Raw genomic sequence first — 21,033 nt, forward strand, 5'->3', positions numbered from 1 at the left:
GTTTGAGTGAAATCGATCAGACGAAAAAGCAATCAAAACAAAAACTTCGGAAGCGGAAAGACCAACAGTGCCCAAACAATTGCTACAAACTTCGCGTGAGAAAAATAAAAACGTATTGCTGCACAACATAAACTGCTGCTAGACTATAATGATTTATATCATATAAACTAAGCTAAGGACGGAAACAGAAATTGCCCGTCTACTATGAAGGGCCTTGAAGGCTTCTAACATTCTTTGCGCTAAAGCAGACAAAAATTCAAGGTAATCATTTCGCCTAGCGATAGTCTTTTCTTAACTGATGACAGAAGCACCTAAATGATATAGTCCAAATGTACGTCCGGCTAAAGCAATTCAATAACTGAAACAGCCGCTTCACAGCCGCTTCTGATCCTCAATCAATAGTTTTCTCAGCCGAACTTTGGTTTTACAGTAACTATTGTGACATTCCAAATATTACTTTTTCACTACCAACAATAATAAATATGTTTATATTCATTTTAAACGTAGAGTTTTTAATCGTTTCAGGCAATCAGTTAAATCTTTTTTCCAATGTCTTTGGGTGCAATGTTATTAAGAACAGCTTATAACAAAAACATAGCACAATAGACAGAGCCAAAAAGTTTTTCAAAAAGACGAAGTTTGCAGCAGAAGGGCATAGAGTCATCAGCTCAATCATTAAGTCAACTGAACCCAGCGCTGACTTTCTGTCACAACAAAACCACAAAACTCAGAAAGCATGAAAATATCTCGCAGAAATCGTGTACAAAGCTTTCACAGAGACCGTCCAACAAAAAGGCTGACTTTCGTAACAAGATTTCGTAACTTTCGAACTTGCAGGCAACAATCTCTAAAATCCAAAAAGTTGCAGTTTAAAGGAACTTTCACGAAATTCAAGGCAAAAGCAATAGATTCAGCCACAAAAAGGGAGCGTCATTCTGGTTAAACGCTTTCCTTTTATAGAGGTACATCTTCGACCTAACCAATTCAGAAATTCATGATGGAATTGCTATGATATAGATAGGAACCCACCAAAGTTCGGATGTTAAGATAACTAACACTACTGAAAAAGGTGGTCCAAAATCAATTGAAGAAGCATACGTATAATCCTGAGCAAATCAAGAAAGTAAAATATGAACAGCGAATGAGAGAAGTCGAGGAGGCCACCTTTAATCCAAAATTTTTCTCCTGCATGCTGTTCTATATAATTTGCATATGATGCTAATTCGACATTGACTACTGTCAGAATCACTAAATGTTTGTCGGAGTTGACTGCCCTACAAGGGGAGAGAAATTTTTTAATTGACAATCGTATGTCTTGAATAAAAATCGTTTAAATGCGAAACAATTTCAAGTATTCGCCAATTAAGGATACAAAAAACTACTTCAAAACTTAAAATTAGATTATACTATTTAGAACGAGAAAGTCAAAGTTAGAGAAAAAAACACCCATGTTTACATAGTCAGTCATTAACCTGTCATCTGCAACTTTTATTGACTACACAATAAAGCAATTTGAGGTTTGAGCCAATATTCGGAAATATAAAAAATGCAAGAAAAATATCAATGTCAAAAAACAGTCCAATCAAACGCCTTGCAATCAATTCCTTATTCCATCAACTCGGATTATTATTACTCAACTTGGAAAAAAACAAATGCCTTTCAGATAATCAATTGATTTTCTTTTTAATCGCGGAGCACAAAGTAACCAAATATGATCGGGCGAAAAGCCAAAAAGCGAGCAGCAGGCCTTGGTTGTAGCTAGCTTGAGCCTACAGAGGCCCACCTCAAAAGGCAAGAGCGGCGGCAAGAAACTGGGAGAGACAGAAATGTGGAATGCAGGGGCGCTCTTCACACGATGAAGTTCTGCCTATCCAGCAGCTTTGCTAAATCATACAATTAAAGCTTACTTAGGTCTAAAAGAACTCCAAAGAGACTGAAGGCCATCTGGTACTACCAGTTCATCCTATGTTTGAGTCATATCGAACCTTTTAAAATTCTATTAAGAGAAAAATTTTGGAAACGGAACGAACAACAGGGCCCAAGTAATTAACTTTGCGTGAGATAATTAAAACGGTTCTGCACTACACAAAATGCAGCTCAACGTCACTGATTTATATCACATAAATCAAGCTAAGGGCGCAAACAGAAGTTGTCTGTCTACTATAAAAAGCGTTCCTTGCTTATAATACTCCGTTAAAAACAGACAAAAATTGAAGGTAGTCTTTTCGTCGAGTAGAATTCTCTTCTTATTTGACCATAAAAGAACGTAAATGATATAGTCCGGGTAAAGCAGCACACTAATTTCAGCACCCGCTTCACTGTGGAATGTCATCCTCGTTTGAAATGGTTTCCCATCCGGAATTTTAGTTTTACGGGTACTGTGTTGCGATAACCCGCATAGTTTTTCACTACCAACACAACAAAGAATGTAAATTCGTTAACGACGCCAAAAATTAGGTTAAAAACTACAAATCATAAAATAGTACGCAAATTGAGAACAAAAGTCAAATCAATCTTTAACCTGTCAGCTAAAACTTTCGTGACCATACATTAAAGCAATTTAAAACCTGCACAAAATGGCTTGCACAATACCAGATTCAGAGAAAAATTATACCGCATAGCCGATATTCATAATTTTTGGGAAAAAATTCGAGAAAAATATTATTGTCAAGGACAAAAAAAACTTTGTGAGCGGAAAAAATCGGCTTAGAATCAGTTCATTGTTTCATGAACTCGGATTATTTCGAATAGGTATGGCAATGGCTATCGTTGCTGCCAGTGTCAAAGGCAACGGCAAGACGCATCATTAAATACCAGAAAAAAATTCACCCAAATTATTTCATGAGAGCAGAGGTAGGTCAGAAAAATTCCATGTAACGAGTTTGAAATGGGTTATAATGTTGAAACAAAACAATGCTTGCGCTCGATTCTAAGTCGATAGAAACTGCTGTCGGTTCGATTGCCTTAAATTACAAATTGATTGATAAGAATACAAAAGTTCACACTGGACAAAAAAACGGAGTTATTCGAGTTTTACTTTCAAAAAGTTAGTTTCAATTTCAAAGAATAGGTAAAATGATAATTTGAAATGTTAGTTTTAGCGTTTGTCTTTTCTTTCTCTTTAGTCTCATTATCATATCGGCTTATCTTTGACTTTATCAGTGTTGGAGCTGAGCTCGCTAAGCTTGCGTAGGCGGGAAAATAGAAACAAAACACTTTCTGTTGTCCTAGTCATTTAATAGTTATAGTTCTAGTTCTAGTTACAGTTTGTCACGTGATAAAAAAAGAGAAAAAGGGGGAAATAACAAAAAGCAACACACAGAACACAACGTAGCAGCCGCAGAAAACGGGTTAAAGTATAACTCAGCAAAATATTGCAAGAACAAATTGTCTTGAGCAGTCAATAACGTGTTACTGTGTCTTGAACTAGAAATATTCCTGAGCAGTAAATTGTTACTGTGTCTTGTATTCAAAATATTATTCTTGAACAGTAGATTCTGTTACTGTGTCTTGCATCAACGATTTATTGGAGCTGAAATTCAACTGTTACAACCCCAACTTCTGGTATTCTCAACTTGTGAGTACAAACAGCAAAGACCAACTTAGGTTTAAATTTAAATATTTTTGCACAAACAGGACTTAGACATATATTTTTGTCTTCGATTTGTTTTTTCTATCGGATTGAACTGGTATACATAAAGAGATTCCGTATTGTGTGATCTGTAGCAAACCAGTTCAAATTGATAGTTGAAAAAACTAAGATCAGCGAATAGTTACGAACTAAAATAGCTAATGCAACGGTAAGTACAGCAGAACGGATATACAATTACAAAAGCAAACTGCATAAACGAAGTATCCGGACAGATTTTGTGGCCACTCAGAACAAACTGGGCGGTGTAAAACTTTCTTTGTGAAACACAAGGAGAGCAGCCGTTACATTTGGTGCGCCGACCCGGACAGTGGAATAAACTGCTGTCCAACCCCACAGTCGAAGTGACAAAGTCATCGACGAACGGAAACAAAACCCAACGGGCAATTCATCAACGCCAAGCCAATTAGGCAAAGCAAATAGGAACGTTGAAAAGCAAAACTCAATTAAAACAAACAAACAAAGGAGCTGTAGAGATTCAAGCTGCAGTCCCGAAGTACACAAGAAGTGACTCCGTCACAGAGTCCAAGCGTTTTGGATCGACAGATCAACAACTTGCGAAACAACTGGTTTGAGAAACAAAAGGAAGGTTTTGAGCTCATTAAGAATCAGGATCGACCAAGCAAGTTCAAGACTCTTCATCAGCAGATACTGCAATTGGACGCCAAAGTTCAAAAACTTGTGAATAAGAAAGCTGAGACTCTCCGAGACCGAGATATTTCTTTAAAACGCAAAGTCGAGACAGAAAAATACTTTCAATATTTGAACGCAGTGTGGTTACCGTATATCCACGGAGAAACAAACATGACGGATCAACAGAATCAAACCGCACAATTGACAAGCGATGCAAAACCAACTGCCGTTAAGTCTTCACAGTCTTGTAGGAGTTTCGCAACGAACTGCTGAACATGGAAACCCAAACAGGGACAATGACTCAAAGGCCTCCTCTGATAAACGAGCTAAAAAAGCAGAAAAGCTTGCGGCTCTAGAGAAAGACTTTGCAACAAAAAGGAGGTTGAAGAAAATTGAATTCGAATTGAAAAGGAAAGAGCTTGAAATGGAGATGCAACTTTTTGAAGAAGAAGGAGCACTGAAACTGGAATACGAGAAAGAAGCTCTTGACGCAAGAGCATCAGATTCTGATGATAGTATTCGAAGTAGATCACCATTCAATTGGAAAACCCCGAAGAACAAAGATGTTTCCGGTTGGCTTGATAACTCGGATAAATTCTCCAACTTGCACGATTATAGTTTCGAGCGTGCGAAAACCAGGATCGACAACAATTATCCCAGGGTAAGCTTCAATCGCAAAGGTGTACTTAAGTCACGGTCACCAAGTGGAGAGCGTGCCAGCGCAGCCCGGGAACAAGACAAGTTTAAGCGCCATAAACCAAGCAGTAATAGTCAGCTACCCTAGAGTGACCGGAGTGGTCGAATATGTTCAAAGCAACGGTTTACCATCGCGATATACCCGACTCAGAGAAAATGAGCCACTTGAAAACTTTGCTGACAGGTAAATCAAAGTCAGCTATGTCAGGAATGGGCTATTCGGGAGAGTTCTACGCTCAAGCGTGGGTACTCCTGATACGGAAGTTTGGGCGACCTTACCTAATTGTCGACGCTCAGCTTAACATATTGCGAAAACAACAACCAATTCGAATGCACGACTCAACGGCTATAATTAATTACTCAATAACAATCAGCAACCTAGTTAATGTACTAAAGCAATACAATTATGAGGGCGACCTGCGTTCAAGTTCAAGACTGCAAGTGGCAATTGAAAAACTGCCCCCAAACTTGAAAGAAAAGTGGTTCTTCTTCGTTGACGAGTGTCAAGAAGATAGACCCGATCTCACTCTCCTTGAAAAATGGTTAGCTCGAATGGCTTTTTTCCATGAAGGAATGCCATCAACCAAGAGCGAAGGAAAGGAAGATGATCGACCAAACGCTAACAAAGAAAAACGATTCTCAAAATCGTCAAATATTAGTGCGAGTTCGAATGCGAACGAAACGAAGCAAATGCAAAACAACTGTCCACTAGCGGATGGCACTCGTAAAATGTGGAACTGTCCAATAATTAAGAGTATGAATGTCACCGATCGCTATGCGGCAATGAGAAAAGAACGCTTATGTTATGGTTGTCTAGGGAAAGGGCATGCAATCAAAGATTTTAAAGTCCACCCGTGCGGTATAAATGGAACTACCAAAAAGCACAACAGACTGCTACACTCAGAAAACCAAACTGGACGAGGGTAGTCACGCAGTTAATGTAAGCGCAGCAACAGTCAACCAGAGTAACCAAGTCACTAGTTTTCTTCAAATAGTTCCGGTATCGGTTCAGAGTGGTGGTAACAGGTTGACTACCTACGCTTTCCTCGATAGTGGGTCAACAGTATCATTCATCGATCAGTTTCAAGGACCAACTACAAGCCAAAGGCACGGACGTCACCTTTAACATAGCTGGCATACATGGGACGCAAGATTTGAAGACAGAAAAGGTTCCTATCACAATAAAGGGACTACATTCAAGGGTGCATTCGATTGAAGCGTTTGCACACCCATCAATCTCGCTGGGAAACACGACATATGATTACAAGGAACTGAAGAACAACTTCAGACACCTGAATGTTCTCACTAACAGAACATTCAACCTGATGGAAGTAGACATCATACTTGGACAAGATGCCTACGAAATTCAACGTCCATTGGACTATAAGATTGGAAAACGAAGTGAGCCTTTCGCCGTCTTAACAGAATTAGGATGGGTAGTCAGTGGTCCCATGACAGGCAAGAAAAGTCAAATTTTTTGTCATTTCGCCTACACAGAAGATGTGAAAGTGGCCGAAAATATACAATCATGGTGGGACATAGAAACTAATGCTTCCAAAATAAATGTTGTAAGTCAATCAAAGAAAGAGCAGCAAGCTCAGAAGTTTTTAGAGAGCACAACAAAGTTTACGGGCGAGCGGTACGAAGTGGGCATGCTCTGGAGTGAACCAGAACACAATCTTCCAAACAACTACGGCTCGGCCCTTGGTCAGCTCTACTCACTGGAACGAAGATTCCAACGAGACCCAAACTTAAAAGAATTGTATCAACAGTCAATTGATACAGATTATGAAAAGGGATTTGTGAAGAACCTTGGTAAATCGGAAGTCAAAGGTACTTTCGGAAAGGAATGGTATTTGCCACACCACCCAGTACTAAACCCCAACAAACCGGGTAAAGTTCGCCGTGTTTGCAACGCTGCAGCAAAATACAAGGATATATGCCTAAATGACAAGTTGTTAGCCGGACCCGATCTACTACACGGATTGATCGGAACAATATTCAGATTTCGAGAAGGACCAATTGCCCTAACCGCAGATATCGAATCAATGTTTCTGCAAGTGCAAGTTCCTGAACGGGATAAAAGCTGCTTGAGATTCCTGTGGCGACCAAAAGTGAACGAACCTGTGCACAGTTACGAGTATCAACGTCATGTTTTTGGAGCAAAGAGTTCACCAACATGTGCCAACTACGCTCTGAAGCGAGTAGCCATCAATAACGAGGACGAGTTCCCATTTGCAGCACCAACAATCCAAAACAACTTCTACACGGACGATTTCATCAAGTCAGTCGAAACACCTGAGGGAGCAATCAAGGTTTTCAAACAACTACAACCTCTTCTCTCAAAACAAGGATTTGAACTGAGGAAGTGGATCACCAACAGTGACGTGGTAACCAACGCAATCCCAGAGGACTTAAGATCAATCATCAACACAAAGCAGGTTGAAGTAGAACCCGGCAAGGAAGGTTCATCCGTGCTTGGGCTTCAGTGGACGATTATCGATGATAGTCTACAGGTTTGTAGAGGTACAAGCAAAGAAGTTGAGACCACAATCACCCAAAGGAAGATCTTATCTCTAGTTTCTTCAGTGTTTGATCCTCTTGGACTGTTTGCACCATTCAGTGTTCATATGAGACGACTCCTGAAGAGCATCTGGACCAAAAATGGACAACATTGGGACAACTCAGTAGAACCTAACGAAGAAGAAGAGTTTCTGAAGTGGAAAGCGCAGCTTCCAGAAGTAGCGGAAACCAGCATTGATAGAAGATACTTCAGCACAGCCAAGGACAAATGGGAACTTCATGTGTTTGCAGACGCATCTGAAGACACAATGTGCGCAGTGGCTTACCTAAGTTCAAAGCCCAAAGAATACTCAGCAGACTTAGCATTTGTAATCGGAAAGTGCAGAGTTGCACCAATGCGACACCTTTCCCTACCACGCTTGGAACTACAAGCAGCAGTGATGGCGGTGAGACTCAAAGAACAGATAATGAAGGAACACGAAGCGAAGATTCACAGTTGTAACTTTTGGACAGACTCCACTACTGTTCTGCAATGGATTCATAGCTCCCACCGTAAGCAACAGGCGTTTGTTGCAAACAGAGTGGCTGAGATTTTGGATACAACTAATGTTTCACAGTGGAATCATGTGAGTGGTATTAACAATCCAGCTGACATCGGGACAAGAGCGATCAATGTTGACGAACTTAAGAGAAGTGAATGGCTCAGTGGGCCGGCCTGGTTGAAGCAACGAGAGAACGAATGTCCTGAACAGGTGAATTTAACATTTGCTTCAGATGAACAAAACGATCAAATGGTTTTCTCAGCAAAAGTTGAAGAGAAGAAGCTCAAGATTCAGTGGGAACGATTCAGCAATTTCAATCGACTTGCAAATACAATGGCATATGTACAGCGCGTATTTAGAAAACACAAACCGGCAACAAAAACACTAAGTGTTGAAGAAAGTGAGGGTGCACAAGCAGGCATCTTCAGACTATTGCAGCAAGAACAGTTTGCTGAAGAGATGAAACCTCTCAAGGCTGAAAAGGAAATTCTAAAAAACAGCAAAATCCTCCAGTTTTCACCATTCATAGACCAGCAAGGACTTATTCGTGCTCAAGGCAGAATAGGTAAAAGTCAATTGAACTTCGAAACCAAGCATCCATTACTGTTACATTGGAAGCACCATGTAGTTGAATTATTCTTGCGAAATGAACAAAAGTATAGTCATCACGAAGGTACTCAACATGTCAGAAACATAATTCAGCAGGAATTCTGGATCCTAGGCATACGAAATGCTTTGAGATCGATCAAAAACAAATGCATTAGATGTCGAAAGGGAAGAGCCCATACAAAGGCACCAGTAATGGCATATCTACCTGAGGAGCGATTGGTCGCATCAACAGTGTTCGCGAATGTGGGCGTAGACTATTTCGGACCATTCACAGCAAAGATTGGTCGAAGAAACAAAAAGCGTTGGTGCTGTCAGTTCACATGCCTTACCGTACGTGCGGTACATATAGAGATTGCATCAACTAGACACTGATTGTTGTCTGAACGCAATTATGCGATTCATTGCTCGAAGAGGCAAACCGGTCAAAATGATTAGCGATAACGGGACAAACTTCGTTGGAGCTGAAGAAGAACTGGCAGAGTATATAGCAGCATGGAACAAAAGGAAAATTGAAGGACATGTGATTCAACAAAGTATCAGATGGAAGTTCAACCCACCTACAGCACCACACTTTGGAGGAGTGTGGGAAAGACTTGTTAGGAGTTACAAGAAGGCAATGTATGCAGTGCTGGGCAATCGATCAGTCACGGAAGATGTTCTGTCAACCACGATGTGTCTTGTTGAACAGACGCTGAATGCTAGACCGCTGACACAGGTCAGTTCTGATGCTACCGATTTAGAAGCTATTACTCCAAACCATTTCCTACTTGGCAACAAGAACCTTTGTTTACCGTATCTATCAGCTGCAGAGCAATTTGTTGATCATAGAAACCTCTTCCGACAAACGCAAGCTTACGCAGACCTCATCTGGGACAGATACCGCAAAGAGTACTTGCCAACGTTGAATAGTGGAAAGAAATGGCAGACCACAACGGACAGAAGTCTTCAGCAGGGTGACCTTGTGTGGTTAGTAGAAGACAGTGACAAACGTGGATATTACGATCTGGGTCGAATAACCGAAACCTTTGAAGGTTCCGACGGAGTGATTCGATCAGTGACAATCCGAACGAAAAATGGATACTACAAGAGACCAGTAGTGAAGCTCGCTCCAGTGCTATCAATGGACGAAGATGTTTTCACGAAGGAAAACAGGGCCGGCGATGTTGGAGCTGAGCTCGCTAAGCTTGCGTAGGCGGGAAAATAGAAACAAAACACTTTCTGTTGTCCTAGTCATTTAATAGTTATAGTTCTAGTTCTAGTTACAGTTTGTCACGTGATAAAAAAAGAGAAAAAGGGGGAAATAACAAAAAGCAACACACAGAACACAACGTAGCAGCCGCAGAAAACGGGTTAAAGTATAACTCAGCAAAATATTGCAAAAACAAATTGTCTTGAGCAGTCAATAACGTGTTACTGTGTCTTGAACTAGAAATATTCCTGAGCAGTAAATTGTTACTGTGTCTTGTATTCAAAATATTATTCTTGAACAGTAGATTCTGTTACTGTGTCTTGCATCAACGAATTATTGGAGCTGAAATTCAACTGTTACAACCCCAACTTCTGGTATTCTCAACTTGTGAGTACAAACAGTAAAGACCAACTTAAGTTTAAATTTAAATATTTTTGCACAAACAGGTCTTAGACATATATTTTTGTCTTCGATTTGTTTTTTCTATCGGATTGAACTGGTATACATAAAGAGATCCCGTATTGTGTGATCTGTAGCAATCCAGTTCAAATTGATGGTTGAAAAAACTTAGATCAGCGAATAGTTACGAACTAAAATAGCTAATGCAACTGTAAGTACAGCAGAACGCATATACAGTTACAAAAGCAAACTGCATAAACGAAGTATCCGGACAGATTTTGTGACCACTCAGAACGAACTGGGCGGTATAAAACTTTCTTTGTGAAACACAAGGAGAGCAGCCGTTACAATCAGATTACAAAGATCTAAATTACCAGAACCTCCTACAAGAATCAATCACCAAAATCTAGGACCTTCTCGGTATTTTATCAAATTCGAGACCAGCAAAACCATATAATCAAATGGCTAATTCTAATTAGAATCTATTACGTGTTCTGTTCAAACTCAAAATTGTGAAGATTGCAATAGCACAAAAGGAATGCGACCATTATCGAAAAGAACTTCAAACACTCTAGACGATGCTCATGTTATCTTTGCAATGCTGTCAAACAGATAGTTAGTCTACTATACACGTTAAGTTAAACAAGTTTGAAGCAATGACATTTCATGAATGACCTAGCTATAGCAATCTTAACAAGAACTCTCACACTATCAAATAAACCAAAGTGACGTATTCTATCATTGATTATTACAAACTCATCATTACAATTTGGGTATGATAAGTTATGATAGTTAGACATACAAAATGGATGCCAACGAATTGAATCTGGCCAAGTCTAAAAGCACAGAATCGTTTTTCGACTTAGAAGACGAGAGTTACGATCTGAGACACAATTCCAATCATCATTTCTCCTCCTTCATGTTTAAACATTCGTCTACGAGCAAGTCAAACTTATCAGCCAGAGTTTCAAATCCGATGAAGACGACGATAGACTGGCTTCAGGGAACTGTTTCTTCGGGGCGATAGAAAAATATTTTTCTTGAAAAAATAAGATTGGGCGGATTTTAAGCTCGATTTTAGCAACCAAGTTAATTACAAAATAGGATACGAGTATTTCTAATTACAGTCCTCGTCTTATTTACGGTAATGGTGGTGGTGGTGGTAGTTTACCATCATTATGGTATATTTACCATGATTGAGGGGAGGAGGCTTTACGTTAAATTGATTGGTTCCGAATTGGGATTTAAGCGTCCAGTATGAAAGAAAAAATTTGAAACTATTCTTCGAGATTTCAGTAACTAACCTTAGTTAAAATTCAGAAATTCTTCAGCGAATAAGCGCTTAAAATGGTATTTCTGTACATTAACTTATTCAATTAGCAATTCTAATGCTCATATTAATGATAATTTAAAAAAAAGGAGGACAATTTAAAGAGTGCGATTAAAAAGAGGAACAGTTCCCGTCAACTCACGTGAACAGAACAAGGTGGAGAGAGTTCAGTGCAAAAATTGGTGCTTTAAAGTGGAAGAAATAGTGGACAACTTTGTTGATTGCTTATGGTGAAGATTTTATACTCGCTTTTTAAAAATATTTTACATTGGTTTAAATTTGCTCTACTATAAAAAGAAATACTTTGGTATGATTTCTAGTGCTAATTTAACAAAAAAGGATATTTTCCGTTTGTCCCCCCCCCCCCCCCAGTACGCTATGCCCCCCCCCATTACAAAGAACGTGTCATTGCACTTTAAATCATTATGTAAAAATATGACACGTGCGTCTGGGGCGTGCAAATAATATGCTCCCGCTAAGCTGGGGGTTGGGTACAAACGGAAGAGATTCAAAAAGGCTAGCACAAAAGTGGCCGAATAATAGAAACTTCTCGTCTTTAGTTCTAGCTCAAATTTTTGACATAATAAAATGGAGAATGAAAACGCCAACAAATGATTCCTCTGGAAATTGTTGTACCATTTCTGGTTTTATAGGAACGGTAACTTTGAAACGGCTCAGAAAAGTCCAAAGCATGGGAGTAACGCAAAACAGGAGAGACAGAGAGAAGCAGATTTATTATCGAATGCCATCAGAAAGCAGTACGAATCACAAGAGCATTACGCAATCGACCAACTCATCAAGGAGATAAAGACTTTGGTAACTTAATTATAAAAACTTTTATCCCTTTAAGTTTCGCAGAAAAACAGGCACAGAGAGAATAAAAACAACGTTTGTTATCCCCTTGTTAACTCTAAAACTGACGAGTTTCTAGATTTAACTTTAGGTATTTTGATTCTGCCTGATTCGTTTACAAATGAATATTGAATTACGTTTTTCAATATAGACCTATAGGCTACAGAAAGAATAGTATCAACATTGGAGTGGGAACTAGTCAACTAAAAAAACGCAATAACGTTGGACGAATTCCTCCCAGAGAAGAGGCGGTAGGGCGGGGGTCTATTGTAGCCTGCTTTATCCGAATTCACTAAGGAGCTTAAAATTGTGTTATTAGAGCTTAATATACGCCACTTCTAAGATTAAAATTTAAAAAAAGCAACCAATTTTGGACCATTTTTGATTTCTCTTTTTGTAGTAAACTAGTAAAGATAAAGTTGATGGCATAAATTCTTTTTATTGAAACTTGTTTCCATATTCTCTAGAAAAACACTAATGGTCTCCGAAAAGGCTCACTTAATTCTACTGGGCAAACTCTAGACAAACAAAATCGAACAACAGATACTTGTGATAAAAACATTTCATTTGCGAAACAGTTCAACGTTTTTGTTTGGAATTTTCCAATTTAATTTGAACAATACTATGAATGAATAAATTAATGCAAAAAATGCTGTCAAGCTGTGCAAAGAAAGACCATCAAGGAAACCATTAAACGCGCAAAGACAAAATCATACAAAATAAGTAAAAAGAAAAGGAAGCGAGTAAACAATTTAAGCGTAAGATTAAGTGCTTCGACAGCAAAATTTTTGAAGTGTCAGAGTGACTTTTTTAATTAGAACAAAAAAAGTTGAAAAAATTGAAAAGAAAAAACTGACTACTTTGATGCAAGATTGATTAAAACACTTTTATACTTTAAGTCCACGTGTCCAAGCGCTACTAGAATACATACAATCTGAAGAAAACTTTACATACATTTTGCCAATTTAAAGCATTGCAAATAAAGAAAAACTTGTTCGTCAAGCAAAATTTAATTTAGAATTCTAAATTAAAATTTATTTTAGATGCTCAGTAAATTTAGCCATAAAACACCAAAAAAAACTTTGCTCCAGAGTAAAAATCTGGTACCAAAATTAGATGGCAACTGAACTAGGGTAATTAGTTTAGTTATCATACGCACTCAAACAGAAGAACTGGAAAACCCAATAAAACAAGATTTCAAAAAGCCTTTTGATATTTAGAGATTTAGGTCGCTCGTCAAAACTGAACACCTTGAAAAAAGTCATCCATGTCTATCAACGTGATCGAAAAACCATATATAAAGCAATTCGGCCCAAAAGTTTTGACAAAGAGCACCACTATAATTAATTACTTGCTCGAATAAGCTGCCAACATCAAAAAAGTTTAAACTTATTTAAAAACAATTTAAAAAATGAGTTAAAATTATACAGAAGAAAATTGAATACATTTGTTAACCGAAAAACGTGTAATCAAGTGATGTAATTTGTAGCCTTCAATTTGCGCACTGAAACAACTAAATTAGCTAACATCAGACAGAACGCTCTCAAACGACTGACGTGCAGCTGCCCTCAGCTGCTGCAGCCACCTTAAGCTAAGGTAGGCTAGTGTGACTGATTGTTTGTAGCAGAAAAAAGACCAGGAGCGCAAAGAGGATTTAGGACGCGAACTTACTCAAGCTTACAAAGTAGAACTCAGAAAGGTAATAGAGGATTGGAATTCTGAAAAGGATGTGGGCGGTCTAAAACTCTAAGAATATCCCTTACCAAAAATGAATGTAAATTTGGTAAATCAAACTCCAGCAGACAAAAAAAAGTAACGCTTCTAACACAATCGCTATAAACTTTTATTGAGAGCGATTAAGCTGAACATAATTCACCTCGCTTCTAGCACCCAACACTAGTTAACACTGACTTATAGTTGCCACGCACAAGTTGTCCAAGGAGATGACAAAATTAGCCTATAAAATTCAGTGAGAACAAAGGTAGCTCGTGTTATCACTAATCATCAGAAAACATCATCGAAATGATCAATTAATTGAAAAAGATGCTTATTCGCATGTTTTAATAGACATAATATGCCTTAAGATTTTTTCAAATTCTGATAAAGAGCAACACACTAATATAGTCACATGCTAGAATATGATTTTTTTTAAAAAAATGTTTCTTTGACCGAGAAGATGAGGAAAAGTGAGTTCTTAACAACATCCAATAGTTTTTGGAAACCTTACGTTTACCAATAGAGGGTAAAAAGAAGCGATGTACTTTAAAACATTTTATATGCTATCTTAATAAAACTAACATTATAATCAACTAACATTAGAACTCCTCTCAAACAACTCAGACGGCCTTCCTCAGGTTGCTGCAGCTACCTTACGATTAGGCACGCTAGCCTGGCTGAAAACATGTGGCAGAAGAGTTTTCAGGGGTTCATGAGGATTTTCCTCCATAAATTTACGCTTGTACAGCAGAAATCAGTATGGAGGGGAGAAGTGGAATGATGTAAATGAAGTTGAATGATTTAAGTGGAATGATGATAAGAATATGGGCGGACTATAAGTAAAAGAAATGAGCACTGCATAAACTAAGAGAAAAAAACAAAAACACCAACAGGGCTAATAGAATTGCTACTAATTTTTGAGAGCAGTTAATTAAAATCAACCTAGTTCACCTCGCTTCTAATACCCAGAAGTCGTTAATACTGACATTTAGTTGCCAAGCAAGAATCGCCCAGGAAGATGACGAATTCAGCCCAAAAAATCAATAAGACCACTGGTAGCTCGCGTTATGATTACTCATCAGAAATCATATAAACACTATAAATACTTAGAACTCTGCATAAGACATCAGACGATTTTTTTTTATTTCAAGGGCCTCTGCATTGACTAAAATCGCCTTTTTGAGACAAGCATCATAAAGTAGCATTATTACGAAAAAATTTGCCTATCAGGCAGCTTAGCTACGGCCGAGATAAACCATTCAAGATGTTCAGAAAAAATCAAAATGGCCTGCGCTTGCCAAAATATTCAATGTGATCTTATGAAATAAATTTTGTAAATGACATTGGGTATTTTGGCATTTGGTATTCTGGCACTGGGTATATTGTCATGTATTCTTAGAAGTCATTAATCAAATTGAGAGTGAGATATAAGTGATTTCTGTCCGTGTTATTTACTTAAGCGTTTACATTGAGGCGCTTGACGCTTCAGGTATAGATTTCTACTCCGAAGTGACGCAATTCCAATATCAGATGCAATTCAGCGACACAGTCATCAGTTCAGTAGTCACACAGTCGTCACTCAGATTTTCAGCGACAGGATCAAGAAATCAAATTTGACAACAGAGCAGCAAACAAAGCAGGACAACAACAACTTTTTTGAACTGGAAAGCGTTCATTTTTTAAAAAGAGAACTTCATTTTTTATGATGCTCAGAAGTTTCAAACTCCACTTGACAAAAACTGAAGAGAGGGGATTCAGCTTAATACTGAAGCCATCAAACTTGTTTGTCAATCAAAGTATTATAACGTAGTCAGAAAAGCAAATCCTTTTGATATGGTAACAGTCTAGCTGATTTCCAAAGTTTCCAAAGGAAGTGTTTGAGAAATTCATAATCTATATTGAATCAAGCAGCAGATTTCCGAAGTCGTTCACAGTGTGAATCCTTATATTTGAACAATAACATGTTATACACTCTTTTGAACGTCAGCGTAAAATGGTGACTTCTTGAGTGGCTATATTGGTCGGTTACAAATTGCATGTCATCATTGATGATGAGGTGAAAATGCTGTTAAAGCTTTTAACCATCAGGATTATATTTTGTGGTATTGCGCAAAAAATCAAGAGCATGGGCGGCGACAAGTTAAGCATAAACATATAGAAGCCCAATTCCGCCATTTGCCAAATTCAGAAACAAAATATCAGATTTTACTTCCATTTCTTTCCACTTTTCAATAAAGAATTCACTTCTGATTGGCACAATTTTAAATTCTGTTAAAGGGGTTGCATGCCTCGGTATATAAAGGAACTTCGGTAACATAAAAAATTCTATAATGAAAGCCTTTGCTCTCATTGTTCTACAGCTGCGCGAGCAGTAATATCATCAAAATTAAGTCGTGTGAGTAAATCATACAAGTAATTTCTGTCGATTTTATCAAAGGCTTAGGAAAAGTCAATAGACACTAGACAGCGACTACGGTTCAACATTTTCACCTTTTCTTTATTATAAGAATCGCTGAATGAATATTCCTCTGTGGTAGATAAGCAAAATGGTATCGATTTATAATTTTGTTCCAAGCATTCTTGACCCTTTTTGCTAGAATGTGAGACAGGATTTCAACACGTGTTTTCAGTGGATTGATAGGGCGAAAGTCTTTCAGATGATCAGAGATTTTGTTTTTAGGAAACAATTTAATGATTGAGATACATTGACTTGGTAGCAGACATGCTTTGATGATAAAATTGTTGTAAACGAGACATAAAACAGGGCTTAGCTCTGATAAAAACATGGTAGAAATCAGAGGTGAGCCCATCAGCACCAGGAGCACTATTGTAATTTAGTTTTCTGATAGCCTTTCTTACTTCACTGAACATTATTTCACCGCCTACCTCTCTGTCGCTATCTACCTGATTAAGTTGACAGAACATTTTAATAAGGTTTGAGCCATCAGATCTAGATTTTTGCTGATATATTTCTTCGAAGTAGGACTCAAAGACTGGCAAGATTTTAGAAGGGCAGTTGATAGTATCACCATTCAATTTCAAACACGAGATATTCTTCGGCGTATTTTTAGCACTCTTCCACTGTTTTAAGTGTTCAAAATTACCATCATTAAATTGTCTCCAACTTTGTTTGAAGAAACTTTCATTCAGGTTTTTCTCTTTTGCTTCAACTAAATGAAGTTACTCCAGGGTTTATTGAAATCTGTTCATCTGCTCATATTTAGTGTCCATTCGAGATAAAAACTGCAGTCGCTTATCAAAAAGTGTAAACTGTAAATTACTGAAAAAAAAGAGCAAAGTCTAGAAAGCAACGTTTTTCAAGAACTTCAGTAAGCTTTTTGAAACGAGATATCCGAAAGTCGTTTTGCCGCAGAACCTTTGAAGTGTTTTCTTTCTGACAATCAAAAGCATTAAAATCCCTGCTATAATTATTTCAGTGTTCTGTACAAAGTTGGGTGTATGAACAAACTATTGCAAGCAGCCTCATACATGCTCAAACTGATGTACCCATTGCATAAAGTAGTATCTAAGTCGCAGAAATGTAAGAATTGACAAGTCTCATTGCTTGAAAGTAAAGAAAAAAATACCCAAGTCCTTACTCCATAAAATGAGAAGCCCGCCAGATATACCTGATGCGGCATTAAAGTAGTCAAGCTTAAAATTATCTAATAGGGCTTTTTGAGCATTTTTCAGACACGAGCACTTCATTTCCTGTAGAAAGATTATAAAGTAACCCTTACGTTTCCGACGAATGCATTGATTGAGAGCGGCTAACAATTTATTAGCCTCGCCGAGGCCAGCGGCATTGAGAGAGAATATGTCAAACTTCATCTTGTCTATTAGCACTGAGGAGCGTCTGGGTCATTATGACGAGACAAGTGAACTTTCATGTTCATTTTGCAATTGCGCTACTTTTTACCAGGTCTATTCACTTTTGCGCTGTTTTTGTCTATTTCTGAAAGTGCTTTTGGACTGTTATTTGAAGTTTCTGAGTGTCGTTTCTGCCTCACTAAATGAAACGGATTATCTTCTAAGTTGGGCTTTTCAAATTTTAAAGAATGCAGAAGTGTGGACGATTTTTGTTCATAAAGTGGAAATTTCAGAAAGCGGATAATAATTATTATCAGCGGATTGTTTTCTAGTAACACTGCTGGTTTTGGTTAGATCCTTTGCGCCTTGAGATGAGTCCTTGTTTTCGTGTTAAATTTTAATTCTTTCAATGTTTTTGGCTGGAACTAGAGGTATAGTTGTAACAACTGCGCTTTGATCGTTTACTAGTGGGTTATCCTGCTCAACATTACTGCAAAGATTATTTTGTAGTTCAACATTGTCATGAGTAAGTGTACTGTAGTTATTTTTTGTGGCAAAATAATACCATCAGCAGGTTTGGCAGTAATATCATTATTAGAAGTAGCATTGTTAGAACCTGCGTAGTCAGAAGTACAGTCATCAACGGCTTTCTGTTTTTGTAGCAAGCAGACACCAGTCAACATGGTGTCCCTGATGGAGTTTTTATGTTTCGCACAAAAATCGCATTTGGATAACGAGGGAATATGAAAGCGAATAGCTATATTATTCTACAACACACACTCTCCCACTCTTGAATTATAGGATCAATCTCTGAGACGAGTTTCTTGCTCAGAATCAGACACTGTTACATCTAGGGTAGCTTTCAAGTTTAAAAAGGCCTCCCATTACATTCCTATTTTTCTCTTTTGATGGCAGTGTCAAGAGTAATGTTCGATGGCAAGTATCACAAAATGTTTTACAGCTACGTTATAACAAATCACTGGTGAACTGTTGAATTTAATGTTAACGTCCTTGGGGTAAAGAGCTATTGAAGAAGGGCGAAGTCGCATTTTTCCAATCGGTCAAACCGTTTTGCCAATTTATTCTGCAGGCCTTTAGTACGAATATAGAAATAATTGAGTTTTGCTTCTGTGGTACATAACAGTTACACTATGAAGCAGCTTGTCTTTACTCTTTTTAAACGATTTTGAAACATTGCTGAAGTTTATTGGGGTCTTCAACCTCATTTTTTGGATAGTGGGGGAACAAATTGCATTGTTTGTAAATCCAAAGTTTTGTTGTCTATAGCAGTATTCTTTTCAACTTGAGTAACATTTGAGAAGCTAGCGGACGAATCCATCTTTAATCAAAAACGTAACAAAAAAACGAAGGAAGCAAAAAGAACATTAAAACGAATGAGAGTTAGCTTTTAACAGAAATAGCAAATTAAAACTAAGTCGAATAACCTTTAAAGTAAAACCAATGAATTAGCTAAAAGTTTGGAGAGGGCTTTCGTCCACACAGGAGTATTTAATTCGGGTCACTTCTCTGACTAAGTGGGGGGAAAACAAAGCCAGTTAAGTGTAATTAATAATAAGTGTTATCAGTAAATCAAAACCGGTATGTAATGAAAACGGTATGTAATTGAAGGGAAAACTAATGAATTAAGGGAGGGAATTAAATGTTATGAATGAAAAAATAGGGTATTTATTGACGGGAATTGATAAATCCAAAGAATTTACAAAAATAAAAAGAGAAAAAAGAAAGAATAAACTCAAAGTTTAAAAAGGGGAAAAAACACAAATCTAGAAAAAAAACAATAACCCTTAGGTTTTTTGGGTAGAAGGCGGGGAATCGAACCCCGGCCAGAATCCCAGCTGACTGTTCCAGCAGATCGAACTAATGGGCTACGCAAATTTACTACTGGGACTTGTATTTTCAATTTAAAACTATAATATAAAGAGACGCAGCGATTGAGTGAAAATGTGCAGCCAACGTTTTACATGTTTTGATTGAGATGGCTTACCGCTTTAATGCGTTTGCGCAACAATTACTATAACGAAAACGGAAATTCTGTTTATAATTAATACAATTCACATACTCGAAAAAATAAACGAGTGTTGACCTTCCTCTAACGACTTGATCAGGGGACGGCCGACACCAGATGAAGAAACATTTCAAAGTACAACACAGAGTATAACAGAGAATTTACATAGAACAACCAGCAAAAACTAAGAGACAAAAAACTATAAAACACCAACAGGGCTAAGAGAATTGGTACTAATTTTTGAGAGCAGTTAATTAAAATCAACCTAGTTCACCTCGCTTCTAATACCCAGAAGTCGTTAATACTGACATTTAGTTGCCAAGCAAGAGTCGCCCAGGGAGATGAAGAATTCAGCCCAAAAAATCAATAAGACCACTGGTAGCTCGCGTTATGATTACTCATCAAAAATCATATTCGAATTGATAAAATCCGAAAAAGACAACTTGGAACTTTCAGTATAAATACTTACCTCTGCATTAGACAAATTTTTTTGTTTCAAGGGTCTCTGGATTGTCTAGAGGGGCCAATTTTGAGACAAACATCATAAAGTAGCATTATTACTTCAAAAATTTGCATATCATACAGCTTAGCTACGGTCGAGATCAACAATTCAAGATATTCAGAAAAAAAACACAGGATATAGTAAAATTGTGCAAGGCTTGTTCAAAAATCACACAAAATTAAAATGGCCTGCGCTTGCCAAAATATTCAATGTGATCTTATGGAATAAGTTGTGTAAATGACATTTGATATTTTGACACTGTGTATATTGTCATGTAATCTTAGAAGTCATTAATCAATTTGAGAGTTAGTTATAAGTAAGTTCTGTACGTATTATTTACACAAGTGTTTAGATTGAGGCGCTTAATGTTTCAGATATCAGATTTCTACTCCGAAGTGACACAATTCGAATATCTGATGCAATTCAGCGACACAGTCATCAGTTCAGTAGAACAAGCCAACTGGGAGTTCCAATTCAAACTTAACACCTGAGTTTACTTATACCATGCTTAATTGGTATTAACAATTTTAATTAGCTAATTAATTATATCTCGCTTA

General features: G+C 37.6%; 2 protein-coding genes across 2 annotated transcripts in view; one reads left to right on the forward strand and one right to left on the reverse strand.

Moving 5' to 3' along the window:
- The window catches only part of LOC142344447 (uncharacterized), a 251,125-nt gene that overhangs the window by 149,266 nt on the left and 80,826 nt on the right, over positions 1 to 21,033 (reverse strand). The window lies entirely within an intron of this gene.
- On the forward strand, positions 11,046 to 21,030 carry LOC142344131 (uncharacterized). Its single transcript, XM_075395657.1, has 4 exons — positions 11,046 to 11,260; positions 11,675 to 11,800; positions 12,224 to 12,386; positions 20,851 to 21,030. Exons 1-4 carry the CDS (start codon positions 11,046 to 11,048, stop codon positions 20,965 to 20,967), a joined length of 621 nt encoding a protein of 206 aa, XP_075251772.1. The 3' UTR covers positions 20,968 to 21,030.

The sequence above is a fragment of the Convolutriloba macropyga genome, chromosome 1 (genome assembly GCF_964194025.1).
Source record: "Convolutriloba macropyga chromosome 1, txConMacr16.3, whole genome shotgun sequence".
Classification (NCBI taxonomy): domain Eukaryota; kingdom Metazoa; phylum Xenacoelomorpha; order Acoela; family Convolutidae; genus Convolutriloba; species Convolutriloba macropyga.

What these genes read in the sequence shown, in the direction of transcription:
- LOC142344131 (XM_075395657.1), top strand. Translation starts at nt 11,046, where the DNA reads ATGGATGCCAACGAATTGAATCTGGCCAAGTCTAAAAGCACAGAATCG. An exon ending in CAGGGAACTGTTTCTTCGGG is followed by an intron (nt 11,261 to 11,674) that starts GCGATAGAAAAA and finishes GACAATTTAAAG; the next exon opens with AGTGCGATTAAAAAGAGGAA. An exon ending in TCAAGGAGATAAAGACTTTG is followed by an intron (nt 12,387 to 20,850) that starts GTAACTTAATTA and finishes TTAATGTTTCAG; the next exon opens with ATATCAGATTTCTACTCCGA.